The sequence below is a fragment of the Pogoniulus pusillus genome, chromosome 6, assembly GCF_015220805.1.
Source record: "Pogoniulus pusillus isolate bPogPus1 chromosome 6, bPogPus1.pri, whole genome shotgun sequence".
Classification (NCBI taxonomy): Eukaryota; Metazoa; Chordata; class Aves; order Piciformes; family Lybiidae; genus Pogoniulus; species Pogoniulus pusillus.
The window spans coordinates 7,783,011-7,803,967 of NC_087269.1; the positions used below are offsets into that span (position 1 = coordinate 7,783,011).

General features: G+C 43.4%; 1 protein-coding gene and 1 long non-coding RNA gene across 5 annotated transcripts in view; one reads left to right on the top strand and one right to left on the bottom strand.

Annotated features, from left to right (window-relative positions):
* Window positions 1-20,957, top strand: part of ABLIM1 (actin binding LIM protein 1) — a 238,280-nt gene that overhangs the window by 148,829 nt on the left and 68,494 nt on the right. For all 4 annotated transcript variants that reach the window (XM_064144336.1, XM_064144337.1, XM_064144333.1 and 1 more), the window contains exons 5-6: window positions 6,205-6,331; window positions 8,176-8,269. In XM_064144336.1, coding sequence (XP_064000406.1) covers window positions 6,205-6,331; window positions 8,176-8,269 — 221 coding nt within the window. The remainder of the gene's footprint in view (window positions 1-6,204; window positions 6,332-8,175; window positions 8,270-20,957) is intronic.
* On the bottom strand, window positions 10,946-20,725 carry LOC135175910 (uncharacterized). The gene is made up of 3 exons (XR_010302496.1): window positions 20,512-20,725; window positions 18,524-18,620; window positions 10,946-11,277 (listed from the first exon to the last, which is right to left on the bottom strand). It is a non-coding gene; the product is annotated as an uncharacterized LOC135175910 (long non-coding RNA).

Sequence of the window (20,957 nt, forward strand, 5' to 3'; positions counted from 1 at the left end):
GGTGAGAGGGCAGGATGTCTGTGCTTACTGCAAAGGGTGTTGGACTAAGTGACCTTTGTAGATCACTTTCAACCCAGGCCATCCTATAATTCTATGAGTCTAACAGGAGTATCATTCCTGTGACTTGAAGGGGTTGTGGCAGCTTCAGACTACCTAGACATGTGCTATGAATCCCTTGAGACTGAAAGGAACTACTTAGTGACTTAATTATGCATCATTAAGTCAGGCTATTAGCTTTGTCTACACAGAGAGAGTTGGTTTACTTGTGCTCATGCCTTTGCATAACCACGTTCATTAGGACCAGGCAGGCAGAGGTGATTGCCCCGTGGTGAGCAGAGAATGTGAGATAAGGTAGATTTGCTAGGAAATTCCTGAAGCTGTGCAAGTGGGAGTAAAGTGAGACAGTGTGCTTAGGGTTAAGGCAGCTGTACCAGTGCTGAGCCCACCTTGTGCTGTGATCAGGGCTCTCTGCTATTGGCTGAGAGCAGGGGAGGGAGGCAAAGGAAGAAGATCCACCGCTTAATTTAGGCAGTGACGAATGGGTTGCTGTGCAGGATGTTTCACTCCTGGATGTCTGAGGTGATGCAGATGCCAAAAAGGGAAACACATTTTCTCATCCTATCTTTGCAAGCAAGATGTCATCATGAGTGGCAGCTCACCCTGACCTGCATTTTATAGTGAGGCTGATTAAGGCGCTTCTGGGAGGTGGAAGTCTTAATCATGTATAATGCTGTAGTGCTGTGTTACTTTGCCTTGTCCTGTTCCCCCCAGTTTTCCATGCTTTTGGGCTGGATGAATCCACATCACAGCCCTTTTGCCTAGGCATTGGCATTTGCTTTTGTATGTGGGCACATCAAATGTGACACCCCTCTGGGCTATTTTATTCTAGAGCTGTATTTCAAATATGTTAGGATGTATCTTTAGATTAAACAGGCCTAGCCAGGGTAGGTAAAACACATAACAGGTATGTTTAAGCATATCTGGTAGAGAATTGTGGAAGGAGCTTTTGCTTGGCTAGGAATTGGTGCCATCAGCTAATGCTGTTATGAGAGAAAGTGAATTTGATTTTTACTCACAGTGTCTGAGTGGACACTGGTTGAGGAGGCTGCAGCTGCTGGCATCACAGGCAGCTCAATGAGGCTACATTGTGATTTGGTTAACTCTGTGTCCAGAGGACTCAGATGCAATCTTTTTTGTCCTGCTTGGCATGGCTTTGGGGGGAATACATTCTTTTCCTGACATTTCTGGAGAATTTCCTTCAGATTAGCTCCGTAATTCAGTACTTCTGTTGAGAACTGGCTGTCATACAGCTGAAGAGTCTGGGCATGGACACAAAGCATATGAACATGTGTTACTTCCCATTTCTTAAGAGAATCAGTGCCATGGAATGTCTAGCCTTCCTTCAGCTCAAACCTACTTCTGTGTTGTGTTTCTTGTGCTATACCTTTCTTTAGATCCTCAGTGCATATAGGAACTGTACAGCTCATTCTACATCTTAACCAGTACACCGCTCTCTCCTCCTCTTCCTTATCCTGGCACAGCTGAATGTGTGGATGTGCAAGGAATGGGAGTAGGAAAGAATCTGGGTTATATGACAAAGAAAGCACAGGAAAGGTTATGGAGTGCAGTCTGTATGGTATGAAGCTGGAGAGAACCATAGCAGGAAGCACTGCACAAAATTTTGGGAAGGGTTTCCAGATTATTTTTTTATAGCACAAGTCTGCTCAGGCATATGGTTGTGGACCACCAGTCTTACCTCACAGACCTTTTATTTGCAACATGTGCTGCTCGTAGGTTAGACTGATGCAGATTGTGCCTAGTGTGACACCGAGATCCTGCCTGCATATGCTGTGTGCTGATGACATTCAGCCAAAGGCTTTAATGTGCCTCATGCAGGCCTGAGACCGTAAATGGCTCATATTTGTAGAATCTGGATGAACAAATGGTCTTTTCTTAGCCCAGCCTTATTTGCTTGCTATTTTAGGACATCATGATAATTGCTAGCTTTCCATGTATATCCCTCACTGCTTTGCCCAGAGTTAAAATCAGGTTTAGTTAAAAGCCATCTCAGCCTAATAAAAGAGCACTGGGGCTATTAGTTTACTTTGATTCTAGAAATTCAACATACCTGTGATGCTAGCAGAATAGAAATGACAGGAGTAATGTTAATTTACTCTTGCAAAACATTTCAAGGAACCTAGAAGAAGTAAGCAAATGTCATTGTTGCTATAGAATAATGAACATGTTATCAACCCCTTATATTGCACATGATCAGAAAAGTAAGTGCAGTACCACCAACTTTGGCTTACAAAGAAGGAATTAAATGGATAGAGATACCTCATGTAACTAGTTTTGACACCAGTAAATACAGAATAAGGCAACCTTTCTATTCTGGCTGCTTCAGAAATTCAGTTAGAAGCAAAAAGAAAAGCCTTGAAAAATCTTTCTTGATTCCATATTTATGAAACTTCAGCTTCATGGAAGCTTCTTGGATAAAGCTGAAAAAAAAGGCATGAAAAACAGAAATTTTTTTTTTAGGGAATAATGTAACAGGGAATGTATCACAGTTTGGCAGAACTCCAGGTCAGGAATATGGAAGCTGGCACGCTAGTGAGAAGCTGCAGTGTCAGGAAGCTGAGTTGGGTGCTATGCAAAACTGCAATTCAGCACACACTGAGACTGGAGGAAAGATCTTCTGATCATGACAATGAATGGCATAATCTGAATAACTTCAGATCATAGAATCAACCAGGATGGAAGAGACCTCCAAGATCACTCAGTCCAATCTATCACCCAGTCCTATCCAATCAACCAGACCATGGCACTAAGTGCCTCATCCAGGCTTTTCTTGAACACCTCCAGGGACAGCGACTCCACCACCTCCCTCGGCAGCCCATTCCAATGCCAATCACTCTCTCTGGCAAGAACTTCCTCCTGACATCCAGCCTAGACCTCCCCTTGCACAACTTGAGACTGTGTCCCCTTGTTCTGTTGCTGGTTGCTTGGGAGAAGAGACCAACCCCCACCTGGCTACAACCTCCCTTCAGGTAGCTGTAGACAGCAATGAGGTCACCCCTGAGCCTCCTGTTCTCCAAGCTAAACAACCCCAGCTCCTCCAGCCTCTCCTCATAGGGTTTGTGCTCCAGTCCTCTCACCAGCTTTGTCACCCTTCTCTGGACATGTTCCAGCACCTCAACATCTCTCTTGAATTGAGGAGCCCAGAACCGGACACAGTACTCAAGGTGTGGCCTGACCAGTGCTGAGTACAGGGGAAGAATAACCTCCCTTGTCCTGCTGGCCACACTGTTCCTGACACAGGCCAGGATGCCATTGGCTCTCTTGGCCACCTGGGCACACTGCTGGCTCATCTTCAGCCTACTATGTACCAGTACCCCCAGGTCCCTTTCCTCCTGGCTGCTTTCCAGCCACTCTGTCCCCAGCCTGTAGCACTGCTTGGAGTTGTTGTGGCCAAAGTGCAGAACCCTGCACTTGGCCTTGTTAAATCTCATCCCATTGGCCTCTGCACACCCATCCAGCCTGTCTTGGTTCCTCTGCAGGGCTCTTCTACCTTCCAACAGATCAACACCTGCTCCTAGCTTGGTGTCATCTGCAAACTCACTGATGCTGGACTCAATCTCCTGGTCCAGATCATCAGTAAAGATACTGAACAGGCCCAGGCCCAGCACTGATCCTTGGAGGACATCATTAGTGACTGGCTGCCAACTGGATGTGGCACCATTCACCACCACTCTCTGAGCCTCCAGCCAGTTCTTGATCCGTGTCAGAGTGAATATGTCCCAGCCATGAGCTGTCAGCTTTGCCAGGAGCTTCTTGTGGCAGACAGTGTCAAAGGCTTTGCTGCAGTCCAGGTAGACTACAGCCACAGCCTTCCCCACATTCACCAGGTGGGTAACCTGATCATAAAAGGAGATCAGGTTGATTAGGCAGGAGCTGCCCCTCCTAAATCCCTGCTGGCTGGGCCTGATCCCTTGGCCATCCTATAGGTGCTTTGTGATGGCACTCAAGATGACCTGTTCCATCACCTTGTCTGACACTGAGGTCAGGCTGACAGGTCTGTAGTTCTCTGGTTCCTCCTTCTGGCCCTTGTTGTGGATGAGTATCACACTGGCAGCTTCCAGTCTTTGGGGACTTCTCCAGTGAGCCAGGACTGTTGATAAATGATGGAGAGTGGCTTGGCCAGCTCATCTGTCAGCTCTCCCAGCACCCTAGGATGGATCCCATCTAGTCCCATGGACTTGTGAGGATCCAAGTGACTCAGCAGGTCCCTTACTTCTTCCTCATGGATTACAGGGGGGCTATACTGGTCCCTGACTCCATTTGCCAGTTCAGGAGTCCAGTTGTCCTGGAGACAATTTGTTCCACTATTGAAGGTTAATGTTGCATAAGAAAATGTAGACTGGTAGGGACCTCAAGAGCTGCAGTATACTCCCCGTACCAAAGGCAAGATCAACATACCAGGCCCTTCTGACAGACATTTGCTTGCTCCCTCCTCAGCCTGATGCTGGACATTCCAGAGCCTCTGTTGATGACCTGTTCCAGCCTTTGCTGTCATTACAGAGTGGCATGGAGGCTTGAGCTGGCACAGAAGAGCAGAGGGATCCATTACATGGTGTCAGTCCTTGTCATTGCATGGTTTTGATTTGTAACACTTGTCCTCTAGAGCGAAGTCCTGGTGTTATGACATCTTAGGGTTGCTTCTCAAGTCCAAATCACATCAAAAGTCTGTGGCTTGCATTTTATCACAAAATACCATGGTGCTTAGACCCTTACTTGAAAGGATTTGAGAAGAGGAATGCTGACACAGAGGGATGTGCTGCAAAGTGTGACCTGGTTGTTAGCAAGAATGCACAGCACATACTTGAGGCTTCCTTGGCCCATTATCCAGCAAACAAAAGTCAGACCCTTCAATGTCAAAAGGAGTGACTCTCCTCTTTACCAGTTTTTCAGGCTGTACCTGTTCAGTCAACTTGCACAGTGCAGCCAGCATGACCTTATTCCAGCTGCCTGGGCTTTAGCTTGCTCAGATTGCTCTGCTGCTCTTAGTCTCTGTTGCTGTTTGTTGATGTTCCTAGTGTGTGGGGAGGATGCTGTGTTTGCCAAAGCAACACCGAGTATGGCAGTAATAAAATATGGAACATCCTTTGTTCCAGGCTGTCTCCTCCCTCTGTGGCTGCCATGTGTGCCTCAGCTGATGGGCATTCCCTTTCTGCTTCGCTGGTCCCAGGCCTTCCCCTCCCGCACTGCCTCTGTCCCCCGAGGCTGGGCACAGAAGCTGTAGCACAACCTTTGCAGTTGAGGGCTGTCTGCCGCATCAGACTCTTCAGATCCTACCATTTGCTGAATTGCCTCTTAGCAGGAAATCTCTCTGAGTGTTTTATGTTGGAAAGGAGAGGAACAGGAGCTTGGGGCAGAGCCAGAGATTAGTGAAGTGACATGAGCCATTGTGGCACCCTCTGAGAACAGAGGACACTCAGTGCTTCTGCCCTCAGGTCTGCACTCTTCCAGCAATGGCTCCTTCGGAATCACAGTGAAAAGTGAGCGTTGACTACCAACGTAGTACAAAAAGTAGCTGAGCAAGAGTTCTTGTGCCACTTAAAGACCACAAGAACAGCAGTTTCGCTCATGTGCAGGTGGGAGGCAGTGCGCCCTGCCACGCAGCCTTCACTGCTGTCACAGTGCTGCCACTCTGGCCTCGGGCGCTGCCTGCCCACAGCTCTCCCTGCGCTCCCGGCCGGGCTGTGCCACCGCCCCTGAGCTGGGCGGACACCGGGCTCTGCTGCCACCCAACGGACAAGCGCAGCGACGGGGTGATGCTCGGCCCTTCTATCGCAGCCAAGGGCTTGCTGAAAGCAAAGTGAGGAAGAACCTTGATTGCTTTAGAAGGCAGGAACTGATTTTTGTAGCTCATTCCTAACAAAATCTGAAGTTCGTACGGAGCTTGTCTGGCAGTCCTTGAGTCGTAACCAGCATGAACAACAGAAGATGCACTTTCCCCTTTCCACTGGCAGTGTCTATAATGGCAAACATTGAGTCTCTGTACAGAACCTGAGAAGTGTTTGAGGAAGGGAAGATCTACCTTTTCATTGCTTCTGTGGAATTTTTCCCTCTTCAGTGGGTGGGGGGTTAGTGAGGGTTGATGAATTAAGTCATTGACAGCAAACACATTTGTTTGTTTATTTGCAGATTGTGCTGGATGTGGAAGAGACATTAAAAATGGACAAGCCTTGCTAGCTCTGGATAAGCAGTGGCACCTGGGATGCTTTAAGTGCAAGGCCTGTGGGAAGGTCTTAACTGGGGAATACATCAGCAAGTAAGTAACCTCTGTACTCTCAGGATGAGTTAGTTCTTGCTGCCCATGGAGAAGAGCTTGCAGCAAAGTTCACCTTTTGAAATCCAGTTTTGAACACCTTTCTGTGTACACCAGAATCTTTGCTCCCAGTGAGAGCTGAGTTGGGAAAGGAAAGTGCAAGCAAAAGGTGGTGTTTAATGATAGTCTATATACCAGTAGAGAAGTGAGGTATACCTCCACGTTCCCTAAAAATATTAGGTCCTGCATGTGTTTTCTGTATGAGCCAGGTAAAGCTTTGTGCCATTTTGATTTCTGATGTGAATTTTGAAGACAGAGAGAGAGAAAAAAAAATCATTATTTGCCTTTGATAGAGAGCAAATGTGATGATGACATTGACCTGACACTGTTTTCTCATCTCCATACAAGAAACTAGCAAAGAGGGGTTTGAGTGGAATTGTAGAGGAGGAGAACCAGAAAGGTGGCATAATGATAAAATAGAGGGAATGAAGATACAGTCTGATCCCTCCTTCAGGTATATAGCAGAGAGAAGAAATAGGGAAACAATGGATGTTTCACAAAGCTGTCATTAAAGGATGTATAATATTACATTAAAAAGTAGCATCTGTAATTTCTCAAAAGGGCTTCAGAGCCTGAAAACCAGTTCTAAGCTGTATAGTGTTTCCATTCTTACTATATATGTTCCTTGTTCATGCTAAAAAATACATAACCTTGTACTTAGAAGTAACTGCTTATACTCTTGCAGGCTACCAATTTTTAATTATTTTTTCCTGAGAAGAAGAGAAACAACCTGCCTATGACAAAGACTGATCTCCTCTCATCACTGTGGGCATAGTTCCACTTGTTCACTAAAACTGCACCACCTCTTGCTGTTGAAAGTGTTCTAAAGAATGAGGGTTACTTCTGTGGCTTCTGCTCAATGCCTTTTATTGGTGGGAATGTAAGGAATAATTCCAAAAACCACTAATTTTTGGCAATTGGAATGGACTGCCCAGGGAGGTGGTGGAGTCACCCTCCCTGGAAGTGTTGAAAAGAAGACTGGATGTGACACTCGGCGCCATGGTTTAGTTGATCAGATGTGTTGGGTAATAGGTTGGACTTGATGATCACAGAGATATCAGAGCTCCTCCAGCAACCCTGGGAGCTCCAACTCAGCTACTGCTAATGATTTCATTCGATGATCTGAAAGGAGCAGGGCAGAAGTCCAGGAAGCATGCAAGTTTTCATGGGATCACAGGCTATTAGGGGTTGGAAGGCACCCAAGGAGATCATCGAGTCCAACCCCCCTGCCAGAGCAGGACAGTCTAACACAGATCTAACACAGATCACAGAGGAACACATCCAGACAGGCCTTGAAAGTCTCCAGAGAAGGAGACTCTACGACCTCTCTGAGGAGCCTGTTCCAGTGCCCTGTGACCCTTACAGTAAAGAAGTTCCCCCTTGTGTTGAGGTGGAACCTCCTGTGCTGCAACTTACACCCATTGCTCCATTCTAGTTTTCAAGTAGAATTGTAAAATTACAATGTTTGCTAAGCTTTCAGATGCTAAAGGTCTAAAATAACTTGGTGCAGCATCAGAAAAAAACCATAACAAAAGAAAAAAGCCTGCATGAATCCCTGCTTTTGGAAAGGTCTCGAAGGTCTTTTCCAACCTCATAAATTCTGAGTGATTCTGTAATGTGAATATTGGGTTTTTTTTTCTGCTGCTAAAGAATACTTCCCTTGAATTCTCTCCCATTTACTTATTGCTGTATGTAAGAGTTCCAGCCTGAAGAAAAGGGAGGGTTTAAGTTACGCTGTAACCTCTTTATTAAAAGGCTGTTTGTAATTTGTGAATTTTCCTTTACAGAGATGGAATTCCTTACTGTGAAAAGGACTATCAAGTTCTTTTTGGAGTCAAGTGTGAAGCATGTCACCAGTTCATTACTGGGAAAGTTCTAGAGGTAGGTGTTTTGTAAACTAGAATTCAAGAATTGGACTGTGTCCTGTTATGCCCTTGAGAGGCTGCAGAGAAGGCAAAAATCCATATAGAAAGGTTGAACTCAATAATCTTAAAGGTCTATTCCAACTGAAACGATTTGGTGATTCTGGAAAAGTTTTGGTTTACAGCAATTTTTGAGCAAAGCTGTTAATTTTCAGAAATACTGGCAGTGTTTTAGCTTTGCAGTTAAGAGGAAAAGTACATGGTACAGAATTAATTGCACTTGTTTCTATGGATCTCTGGTTTCTATGTTTCTGGTTTTGTGCAAGGTCTATTGAACTGCTTATTCTGTGTCAGATTTGATATATTTATAGAGGTAATTTGAGTACTGGAGTTACCTTTGACATAAGTTTGTCAAAACACGTCTTGAATGAGGCCAGATGATCTGAATGATGCTGAGAAGGTGAGAGGAAGAATGCTAGAGGAGGGAAATTAAACATTCAGGAACAATAAGGCAGAAAACATCTGAACTGTGCCTTTCCTTGACTCTCATCTGGAGTCCTCAATGCACTGAAACTGAGCAAATTCTCTTAGAAATGTGTACCTTTTTTGTTAGTACTGATCTTCATCTCCCATGGCAGTGAGAACTTTCCTTTGAGCTAGAATCCTTGAACTGTACATGGAACCTTCTGTGCAATCACTGAAATGTTTAAGGGGCAAAAATGCAGAGGACCTTCCCTGTCTCATTGTGCTTGAGATCTAAGAAGCAAGACCGTTCTTTCTCTTCCCTGGAGGAAGGGCTCAAGTCTGGAGCTGAGCTGTGTGCCTTCACTCCAGTTTTAATGATTCAAAGTTTGTAGATTAAAAAAAAAGAGACTCACAAAACCCTCAATTACAGGTGTATTTTGTGAAGAAGAAACTGGATGTACTGTCTTTTCCAATGAATAACAGAAAAACTTGAAAGTGTTAGAGAAATAAAAGCAATAGGAATTTGCTAGTGAATGCGTATTGCAGGTTCTCTTCTTTGTGCCCCATCTACTACAGATTTAAGACTGTCAGCCACAGTATAACAAGTTTCAACTCTGACATAAAGTGGTAACAGCTTCTGGGTTTAGTTCTGGAGGTTTCTCTGGTTTGGTAGTCAGAATATTAACCAGGATGGTAGCCACATATAAGGGATCCAGAATGAGTGGTGACACCAGTCCATTTGTAACTGCATCTAGTAGAAGGAAGTACAAGTTTTTAATTGGCCAGGCTCTTAGTCTACCTCCTTTGCAGTGCATATCTAATTATTTTGGAGACCTGCACAGATAATTAGAGAGAACAGTCTGAGTTTTCCCTTGAGTAGGAAGGCTGTGTCTCTGGTTTTAATCTAGAGGTCTGCTACCATCTGCTTATCTATTCCTGTCTACTGATGAGTTTTTTTAATTTAGTACTGTGTATTGGTGACAGCGTAGTTGCATTCTAGTGCAGAAAGCACTGTAGGAGAGAAGTAATTGGATTTGCAAGATTGGGAAGGATAAAAAAGAATATAAAGTTATTTTAGATGCACAGGAGTGCTCTAACCAACAAGCAATAAATCTTATTCAGAGGCACGGACATAAAAATGATGAAAGAGAAGGTTATTGGAGTCTACGTAGAGCTGGGATGAAGTAGGCTCTTCTTATTTGGAGCCTTTTCTGTGGTGGATGTGAATATAGCAAGGTTGTACTTGAGCATGAGTGAGAAAGAAGCCTAGTTTTTGAGAGGATCATGAGCTGTATCCTTTTAGAAAAAATTATGTTGAGACTAAGTTCAGCTGACCTAGTTCAGTTGAACTAGGACTTAGCTGTTCATCATAATCTGAGGTAAAGTTCAGGTTATCAGAGACATTTTGTCCTTGGCAAAACCTTGATGCAGTCATTTTGGTCCCAAGGTTGGTTCCTCTGATGATTATTTGTTATCAGAAGAAGAGACAACATTTTGCTGAAGCAATGAAACATATCTAATCTGTTGCAAGAATCCACCTCTTGGAAAACTCAGTATCAGATAAAAAAAGACCCTACAGATCAGAATATTCTGATGAGTTAGAAACAGACCCTTACCAATACATGGAAAAGACTAAGCATGCTAAGTTCAGGATAAGAGCAGGAATTTTTCTTGGATATTTGTGACTCGTTTCATGATCAGAGGTGCAAGTCATAATAACACAGTAGAGGGCAGCAGTAGCTCTCGATATGAGACAAAAACTAAAGTCCTTTCAAGCCTATGGTGCAACTCTTCAAGTCTGACTATCTGAAACATGTTGATAGGACAAGCCCTTAAAAAATTTCACCGGGGAGGCCAGTCAGACACTGTCTTAACAGCACTACAGTGTGTACTAGCAGCCAGGATAGTTCATTAACAGAGTTCTGCAGGTATCACCTGGCATTGCAGAGGCAGGAGAGATATTCAAGCACTTTGATGCTTGAAAAGATTAGAAGATACAGGTGAGCAGCTAACATTCAATAATCAGAGCAATTCATCAGAACCATAGGCTTGTCCTAGAAAACTTTTACACTGTCAGAGAGGCTCAGTTCCAAAGGGGCAGTACTAATGCCTGTAAATTAGGCTACAGGAACTAACAAATCAAAACTTAACATGAGAAAATAATGTGTCAGCATGCATGTCCCCTTTGGGCAGAAAGGGGAGTCTAAAGGATGGGGTCAGAGCATGACATAAATTCTCTGGTAATAACAGAGATGAGAGATCGGAAACAGCCACAGGGACACGGCAGATCATTCACAGAACAGGATGCCACAGTTCAGGAAGGGCTGCAGAGCTGTTTGAGGCAGGACAGCTAACAATTTCCTTATCCTGTACAGGAAATGACCCACAACCTTTCAGTACACCTTAAGCTTTAATGTCAATGAAGCTTGAGATTCTCCCAGGAGGACTACTGTCTTCCCTCTGTCTTCTTTGGTGATGTTTCTTTGGCAAGGTTTCTTTGGCAACCTTGGGTATTCTTGATGATTTGTGTTATGTGGATTTTCCCTTGTCCTGCTGCCTCTCCTGGGGAGGAAACCACAATTTCAGTGCAAATTAGCACAATTACAGGAACTATCTAGGTAAAGGTTATGTCACTACCAACCAGCTCAAGTTATACCTACTAACATTCATTGGGGGAAATCCCTCAAACACTTTGCAATTTGCCTTTGTTAATGAAAATGGTAGTAGTAAACTCAATAAAATAATTTGGCAGAAGAGAGTATTCTATTACATAATTCTCAACCAAAGGAACAGTCAGAAGTGTTTGGAGAGAAGTATATATAGTTCATTGTATACAGATTCTTCCCTCTAATGGATCATGACTGATCAGCAGCATGCCATTGTGCGCTGCTTTCTGCTTATTCTTATTACTGAAGGGAGATAAAAGCATGAAACTTAGCATTGGGTTCATAGAGGCTGATGGTATCTATTTTTCCAGGAAAAAGAATACTAATAGTATTAGTATTACCATTTTACCACTGTGAAAAAGAAATTGAGGTTCTTTGCAACATTGCAGGTCACTTTTGTCCCTCAGTATAGCTTAGTATCTCTGAAAAATCAAGATGTCCTCTACAGTGAGCAGCCAACAAGAGAGACACCCACTTCCAATGTGGACATAAGAGTCTTCATCTCAATTAGACTGGACATTAGGGGAAACGTTTTTCACTGAGCGAGTGGTCGGGCACTGGAATGAGCTACCCAAGGAGGTGGTTAAGTTACCAACCCTGGACATGTTTAAGGGTCATTTGGATGTGGTGCTTAGGGATATGGTTTAAGGTGAATCTTGCAGAGTAGATTATGGGCTGGACTTGGTGATCCTGAGGGTCTTTTCCAACCTGGATGTTTCTGTGATTCTGTGAAAAGCAGCTATACTGTGCCCCTGGTAGGAGCACTCAGTGAGCCTGTCAGGCCAAGGTTTGAGATTCAAGCCTTGAGAGGATGAACATCCTCCAGATATACCATAGAGGTGATGCCTCTTGTCAGTTAAGAAATGCACTACTACAATCATAGAATCAACCAGGTTGGAAGAGACCTCCAAGATCATCCAGTCCAACCTAGCACCCAGCCCTATCCAGTCAACTAGACCATGGCACTAAGTGCCTCATCCAGTCTTTTCTTGAACACCTCCAGAGACGGTGACTCCACCACCTCCCTGGGCAGCCCATTCCAATGCCAATCACTCTCTCTGCCAACAACTTCCTCCTAACATCCAGCCTATACTTCCCCCAGCACAACTTGAGACTGTGTCCCCTTGTTCTGTTACTGGTTGCCTGGGAGAAGAGACCAAGCCCCACCTGGCTACAGCCTCCCTTCAGGTAATTGTAGACAGCAATGAGGTCTGCCCTGGGCCTCCTCTTCTCCAGGCTAAACAACCCCAGCTCCCTCAGCCTCTCCTCATAGGGTTTGTGTTAAAACAGTACTTATTTTGTTTGTGTCCACAGATCACAGAAGAATGATTTCACACACACCCCTTCTTTTCTAGACAATATAACTATCAACTTCTAGTAGCAAGAAAAACGCCACGTGCATTTCAGTCAGCTCAGATATTTATCATGTGTTATTTGGCACATTACTTTCTGTGACAAACAGTCACAGCTGATAGATGAGTGCGTGCCAACACAATAAATGTGATAACTATCCAATATGAAACAGATATTGTAACTTTCTAGAGCATATTGGCTATGTTAATACTTGAGTGTTTCAGGGAATGTTGTCAAGGCAACTGAGATGAGTGTTCCTCCCTGGGTTTCTCCAGCAGAAAGGAATCTTTATTTATAAAAACAGTACTCATTTTCCATTAACTCTTCTGAAACATGGTTTTATCAGGCAGTAATGGCATAGTGCAAGAATTTTCACAAAGACTGTCAATTAAGCTATTTGTTTCACAGCTTCAAGGCATGCCTATTGAAAGATGCCCATCTGATCCTAATCCTGCAAAACTCTGTGTTACTTCAGAAATCCAAGTAAACTTCAAACATATTTAGCTGTTGAAAGATGCTGCCTTGAATAATTTTTATTTGTATGGTTACCATACATAATATAACTATTCCTCAAGGGCTTATGTCAAAATATGTTAAATCAATGAGAAGCATTCCATTGACTTCAGGGAATAGTGCCTCATGCCTATATCCATGGATTTCACCTTTGCTTTATCTGAAGTGTTTTACAAAACTTCTAAGCCATATTCAAGTGCAGAAAGAAGCAGATATTTTGCATTAAATCATACAGAAAGGCTGAGCGTAAGATTTAGGTCTCAAGATTTTCAGTTCTTTTGGCTGTCACTGATGTGGCTAGGATTTGATCTCAAAGTCTAGAGATGCTAGAAATGCTATGTCTCAACCATGTTGCTACTCTACCTGTTAATTTTTACATTACTTGTTTAATATTAATTTGCAAACAAAAAGCCATGACGTGTTTTCTCCTGGCTGGGCATAGCTTGAACTCCTGTTCTGATGAGTTGCTGGCTGCCTGGTGTCTCTTTCCTGTTGAAACTTGCACCCAACCTTGTAAGCAGTGGCATGATGCCATTTTAACAGATGGACCAGGACAGAGAAATGCCAGGGCACCAGAAGGCTCCCTTGACTTCAGCCTGCAAGGTCAAGTTCTAAATGTGGTTTTGACATTGTAATTTATGCTGAGTTTCCCACAGTTTTGAAGAGGAATAGTAATTTAAGATGTGATGTTTAAAGTGAAGGTGGCTGAGTACTTGTAGATACTTTAATGTGTTATCATTTTAAGATGTTTCATCTGTCCTTCATCAACTAACTCTGATAGAATGTCAATTCCAACACCCTGCCTTCTGAAGTTAGAGATAAATAACAATAATTCTGGGGGAGAAAAGGAAACTAATTGCAAAAGCTGCAATGGTTGTGTAAGGAAACTATATCAATATTTAAGAGGGAAAAAATGTGAGCTAGAAGAGCTTGTAAATTTCTTCAAGTGTTGTTTTGCAGAGCTAGATGTAGAAACTTGTGCTGTGAGGGGTTCAGAGAAGTTTCTGCTAATTCATTACATGTAAATGAGTCTCTGTTCTAAATAAGTGACTAACAAATAGGTGGCAAATAGCACTGCTGGTTCACATTATAACAGTACATGAGTTATTCAAACAATGTGTTTCTATTGGGGTTGTTGTACACTTTGGGCACAACAACCCCAAGCAGCACTACAGGCTGGGGACAGAGTGGCTGGAGAGCAGCCAGGAGGAAAGGGACCTCAAGGTACTGGTACATAGTAGGCTGAAGATGAGCCAGCAGTGTGCCCAGGTGGCCAAGAGAGCCAATGGCATCCTGGCCTGTGGCAGGAATGGTGTTACCAGCAGGACAAGGGAGGTTATTCTTCCCCTGTACTCAGCACTGGTCAGGCCACACCTTGAGTACTGCATCCAGTTCTGGGCTCCTCAATTCAAGAAAAATGTTGAGATACTGGAATGTGTCCAGAGAAGGGCAATGAAGCTGGTGAGGCGCCTGGAACACAAACCCTATGAGGAGAGGCTGAGGGAGCTGGGTTGTTTGGCCTGGAGAAGAGGAGGCTCAGGGGTGACCTTATTGCTGTCTACAGCTACCTGAAGGGAGGATGTAGCCAGGTGGGGGTTGGTCTCTTATCCCAGGCAACCAGTAACAGAACAAGGGGACACAGTCTCAAGTTGTGCTGGGGGAAGTATAGGCTGGATGTTAGGAGGAAGGTGTTGGCAGAGAGAGTGATTTGCCATTGGAATGGGCTGCCCAGGGAGGTGGTGGAGTCACCATCTCTGGAGGTGTTCAGACAAAGACTGGATGGGGCACTTGGTGCCATGGTCTAGTTGACTAGACAGGGCTGGGTGCTAGGTTGGACTGGATGATCTTGGAGTTCTCTTCCAACCTGGTCGATTTTATGATTCTATTGTTCAAGCATGTGCCTTCTGCCAACACTTACCAATGCAGCAACCTTGCTCTTGTGTTAGTATTCAGATGCTGCAGCTGACTTTCAGGGAAACTCAGCAGCTTACATGTTAAAATGATTTATTTTAAGGAGATAGAGCATCATAGCTGACATGAAAAACATTACCCTTCTCTGCAAGGACCATGGAGCACAGAGTTTAGTTGGGTACTTATTACAGATGTGCATCTGGTCCTATGTTCTTAGAACAGCACCCTGCCTAGTTTTAAGATCTACATGGCTCCTCAAATAGGTTTATTTCAATGCCATTTAGAAATGTTACGTGAAAGGCTAATATACATTCTCCTGCTGAGTGAAACATTTAGCAAGGCTATTTTCATAGTGGTTATGCAGGAAGTATCACAAAATGTGTCATTTACAGGATTTTAATGATGCAACCAGCACCAGTAATACAGGTTGAGCTGATGTAAAATTTTAAACACTTTTCATAAATGAGGCAATTGATGAACTGAACAAAGACTGCTATGATGACTTAAGGTGGGATTGGCTTTTGTGGTATGGTAAAGTTGTGGTAAAATAATGTCCCTGAATGTATTACCATTCTCTCTTCATAGCACCTAGGTGCCTACTGATTTGAGTGTCTTAAAAGCTTGAGAAAAGCTTTGCTCTCAACAGGTACTTCCCAGTTGGCATTGTCATCTTTGGGTGGGTATCAAGTGCATGGGGCCAATCTCTTTTCAGTGGTGCACAGTAATAAGACAAGGAGTAGCAGTTAGAAACTTGAACACTGAAGGTTTCACCTCAAAGTGAGGAGAAACTTTACAGTGAGGGTGACAGAGCCCTGGAACAGGCTGCCCAGTGGGGTTGTGGAGTCTTCTTCTCTGGAGACTTTCAAAACCCACCTGGATGCATTCCTGTGTGAACTACCCTACGGGATCCTGCTTTGGCAGAGGGCTTGGACTCAGTGATCTCTGGAGGTCCCTTCCAACCTCTAAGATTCTGTGATTCTGTGTTCTGTGATTTTTTGCACATCATAAAAATGTAGGGGGGAAGGTTACATAGCAGATGGGAAGTGGTAGAGTTTAGTGCATGCTCTGTTCAGCGATTTGTTCTGCATTTAATGTGGCTGCTGTTAGAATAAATGTGAAAACATGAACATGTGGCCTGAATGTCTCAGGTCAGATCAGGAAAAGCAGCAGCAAATGCTGTGATTGTTTGGTCTTTTAATCAAGCCAGCACATACTACAGACTACAGGACTTTTTTTATCATGGAGGATACCTGTTGAGCCATCAGGCAGGGTCAGTACACAGAGCCCAGTGTACGTTCATCAAATGTTCACAGAGTGTCTGCAGTGATCTCACCCAAAACGTGCAAATGGGATAAAGGGGCACATGACCCAGCAGAAAATGTGGCCCCAGCACCCTGCCTGAATTAAGTTTTAACTGAACTAGAGGACAGTCTTAGTGCAACTGTTTCTGCCAAAACTAGACTAGCACCCAGGAGGCTCTATAAATTCTTCAGAAGCTGTGAAAGTAATATCTAATGACTTCCAGAGAAGAGAGCACTAATTTCATACTCTGCAGACGCCTCTCCCCAAGGGAAACATATTCTGAGTTGTATCGCCATCAAATAGCGACACCGAAGCGATGAGAAATGGCCCTGCCCCTGCCTGGGCCAGGGTTCTTCCCCCTTTTCCTTTTTCAGAATGAGTTGGCCGGGTCGCTGCAGGAGTGGGTTTGATGTGCAGGGAGGATTGTTTGCTGTTTGGGTGGGTGTGCGCAGCAGTGCCGGAGCGCCGGCAGAGGAGGAGTGAGGCGCAGCGCTGCGTGCAGTAAGAGGCACTTCGCTGCCAGCTGGTGCGGAGAGAGCAGCAGCCGACAGCACATCGCTTCTGGAGTCTGCCTGGCGGGCTGAGGACGGAATGGACCTAGACTGAAGAGTTAATTGTCGGAAGGTAAACCCCTTCCTGTGAAACTAGATCTGAACTGGAAGGGGTCATGATGTTCTTTTGGCAGGGAAACTCGGGTGTAGCTGTGCTGTGACCGAATAGCTTCCAGTGGTATCATAATAGATTACTTGTGCGTTTGTCTTCTGCACTAGGATTGTTTTAAAGGTCCGTGTGTAATTCTGTGCTTTAGGTAGAGTGCAGCTAACCTGATTTTAGTCTGCCAAGTACAGAGGAGAACGCTATAGAGCTTGGGCTGTTTCTGATTCCAGCTTATTGCTGACGTATGAAGGAACATTATGATTCCTTATCTTAAATAATTCTTTAATATAGCTTGGCTTTTATATGTAGATACAGATATCTATATATTTTCTAGAGATGTGTTACATTGAAATAAGATTAGAGTTTGTTTCCAGTTTCCCTGCCATTTTATAGAGAAACTTGTTTTATCAACTAACATAGAACACTGGGTTGTTTTTTTTTTTCCCTAATGTGGGGTTTTATTGTGCAGAAATGGGGAAAGGAAAAGTTTAATAATAACTCAGGATACAGATAGATGGCTCAGACAGGTTGTCTACATATCTGAGTAGCAGCATAGTTTTATTTAGACTACCCTTCCCTGATGAAAAATATGCTGGTGTGATTGCCCAGAACACCACACCTTGCACAGGGTCAAGAATCTGGAATAAATATACTTGCAGAAAAATATCTTAAATTGCTTCATGTAAAAATCTTTTTAGCAGGATTTGGGTGATTATTTTTTTTTTCACCCCTTCCCTGTAACACTGAATTTGTCAAGAGAGATGTATGTAGTTGGGAAAGACTTGACACATAAAGATGACAAAAGAAGTTCACAGAGCCCTAACAGAAGTTCAGTTGCTATGGCAGCATAATCACAAGGCATTAACTTCTCAGCAGTGCTTTGGAAACCATCCTTCAGTCAATTCGAACATCAATAGGAAGGGGAGGAATGTTAAAGAGAACGTGGGGACGGTGAATAAGAGGAGCAAGTTGCAACAAGTAAACTGAAAAAATAACCAATTAAAGCTTCCTTATTGCAACAGAGGGACTTGTGGTAATCTTAAAGGTGCATATAAAACTATGGTGTGTCTGTGTAAATTGCTTTTGTGAGTATGGTTGTTGCTGATTAGCATCTGTATTTCCCAGCACAGTATCTTTAGCTTTTACCTTTTTGCTTTGCTTAAATATTCTCTAGTGTGTTTCTTGCACCACATATTACTGAAAAACTTTAGCAGGCTAATCAAAATACTTTCAAATGACATTTCAATAGAGGCATTTGTGTTAGTACGAAGTTTCTTGTTGCCAACAACAGCCTTTGTGCTGCTGTTTTTCTTGCCTATATTCTAGTAACACACAGAAGATTTTTCATGTCTTAAAGGTAACACATACACATAACACATACCATCTTTTTGTAGAGAGTAACTTACCTGGTTGGCTGTCTTTTTCTTGTTACATGGCTGTATAAGAGTTCAGTCTCATGATTGTCACTGTAGAACACACAGCCTGTTCTTTTCCTGGACCACTCTGCTTTAGGAAGAAACAAAATAGTCTTATTTAGCAGCTCTCATTGCTGCTTCTGTTCACCTTTTAAACTTTTGCATCATGCTTGTGCCACCTGTCACAATCACACATAATAGATATAAAACTAGTAGGTATTAATTAATTAACAGATAGAAAATTAGTAATGGTCCCTACACCAAAGTACTTAACACTGAATACAAAACTTCTTTCAGTGCCAAAGTCTCACTATCAGTTGGGATGCAATGACAGGGGAGCTGGAGGCAGAGTTGTTTCAGCCAGTTCTTTTTTGTTTCTCCCAGAATAAAAAATAAAGTGGTGAAATACTTTTGGTTTTGCAGGATTACAATCTTTTATTGTTAAGACCTACTTTAAATCTTCCTATCAGTGGAGAGTTTGCTACTGACTTCTAGAAGAGCAGAACAGGACTTAGGTCTGTCCACCATAAAAAGTAATTGTTGGGAAGAATGCAGCAATAATGTGTTTGAAACTTGAGAAGTGGAGGAGAAGAGCCTGTTGGGGCAAGTCTGTAGCTGTCACCTGTTTGTAACAGGTTCCATCCGGGTATTGTGCCTGCTATTCACTCTGTGAGGATTCAGTCCTCTCTCTCTTTTGTCTTATTTGTCAGGGTGCTTTCCTGCAGAGGAGGGAAAAAAAAACCCAGGAAAGAAAACCAAAGCCGAAAGATATGTCTGGAATTTCTGGGGACAAGTCCACAGAATTAACACCTGTCTTTATTGAGCAGGTGCTTTACAGGTGAAGAAATATGATACACTGTGTTCTCTGGGTGCTTAACTCTTCAAAATGACCACCTGGAGCATAAAATAGGTAGATTTTAATTACATGTTCCTACTGTATTAGAAGATCATACAGGTCTAATTATTCTTTGGGTAGATATTTGGGATGTATGATAATTCCCTAGAAGCTTTTCACTTTGTAAGAGAGAAAAATACCACACAAGAGATGCACTTTTTCATCACTACTCTGGCACTTAGACTGTGAAACTAGCTCAAGATGTTTTGTTTTTTCCAGAGGTCTCTGAAATGAGCATCATAAATCACTTGAGTATGAGTTAAAATGTCAAGAAATTGCCTTGTACATATAGGAGTTGGAGAGAGGGCTTTATGATCTCTATAGATGGATTTGCAGCTTCTTTGAATTCTGCAGAGCAGTTGTATCTCAGCTGAAAAATTTTCCTAGCAATGAGGAGAGTAAAAAACTGGGACAGTGAAAAACTAAGCAGAGTTATCTCAGCAGCACTGTGGAACTACTACTGTTGAGACAGCAATTGTGGAGAGCCTGTGTTGAAAACTTAAAGGCAGTAAATTTTGCTAGCTATTCCTTTCTGCTTTGTATCTATCACCTCTTCCTTGTTCATCACTATAGATATATGTCATGTCATGGTAACTTTGTTGGAATGTATTTCCTGTGCTAAGTAGAAAGCTTGATTTTATGCAGAGCTAAAGAAAACAAAATGGGGAGTAAAATCCCTGTATGTTGATTCTGGCAAGCATCCTCTGATGGATGTTCATGTCAGCTAGATTCAAAGGTATGCTCATGTAATTTTGCGTCTGTGTGTACCAACAACAAGAAAACTGACAAACAGGACCAAAAGAGTGGACTTCTGCCAGAACCACAGGAACATTCTGGTTGGAAGATACCCTCAGGATCACCCTCTATATATCACTTACTCTCTAAGGTGCACCCTGAACCATATCCCCAAGCACCACATCTGAATAACCTTTAAACACATCCAGGGTTGGTGACTCAACCACCTCCCTGGGCAGCACATTCAATGCCTGACCACTCCTGCTAGGAATAAATGTTTCCTAATGTCCAGTGTAAATCTACCCAGTTGCAGCTTGAGGCCATTCCCTCTTGTTCTATCGCTAATTACCTGTAAGAAAAGACCAGCACCAACCTGTCCACAGGGTCCTTCCACATAGTTGTAGACAGCAGTGGCATCTCCCTTCAGCCTCCTCCTTTTCAGACTACTCATCCACAACTCCCTCAGTTGCTCCTTGTAAGATTTTTTTCTCCAGGCCCTTCCCCAGCTTCATTGGCCTCCTCTGCACTTGCTCCAGCATCTCAACTTCCCTGTTGTAATGAGGTCCCCAAAATTGAACACAGTACTCGAGGTGTGCCCTCACCAGAGCAGAGTACAAGGGGAGTATCACCTCCCTACTCCTGCTGGCCACAGCATTGCTAATACAAGCCAGAATGCCGGAAGAGAAAGGCTCTGCTTCTAGCAGAGTACTTATTGGCCATCTGACATTTATTCAAAGTTACAGCATTTGAAAAAGAGACTATTTGTCTGCACTAACTATACACTGCTTATCTTGA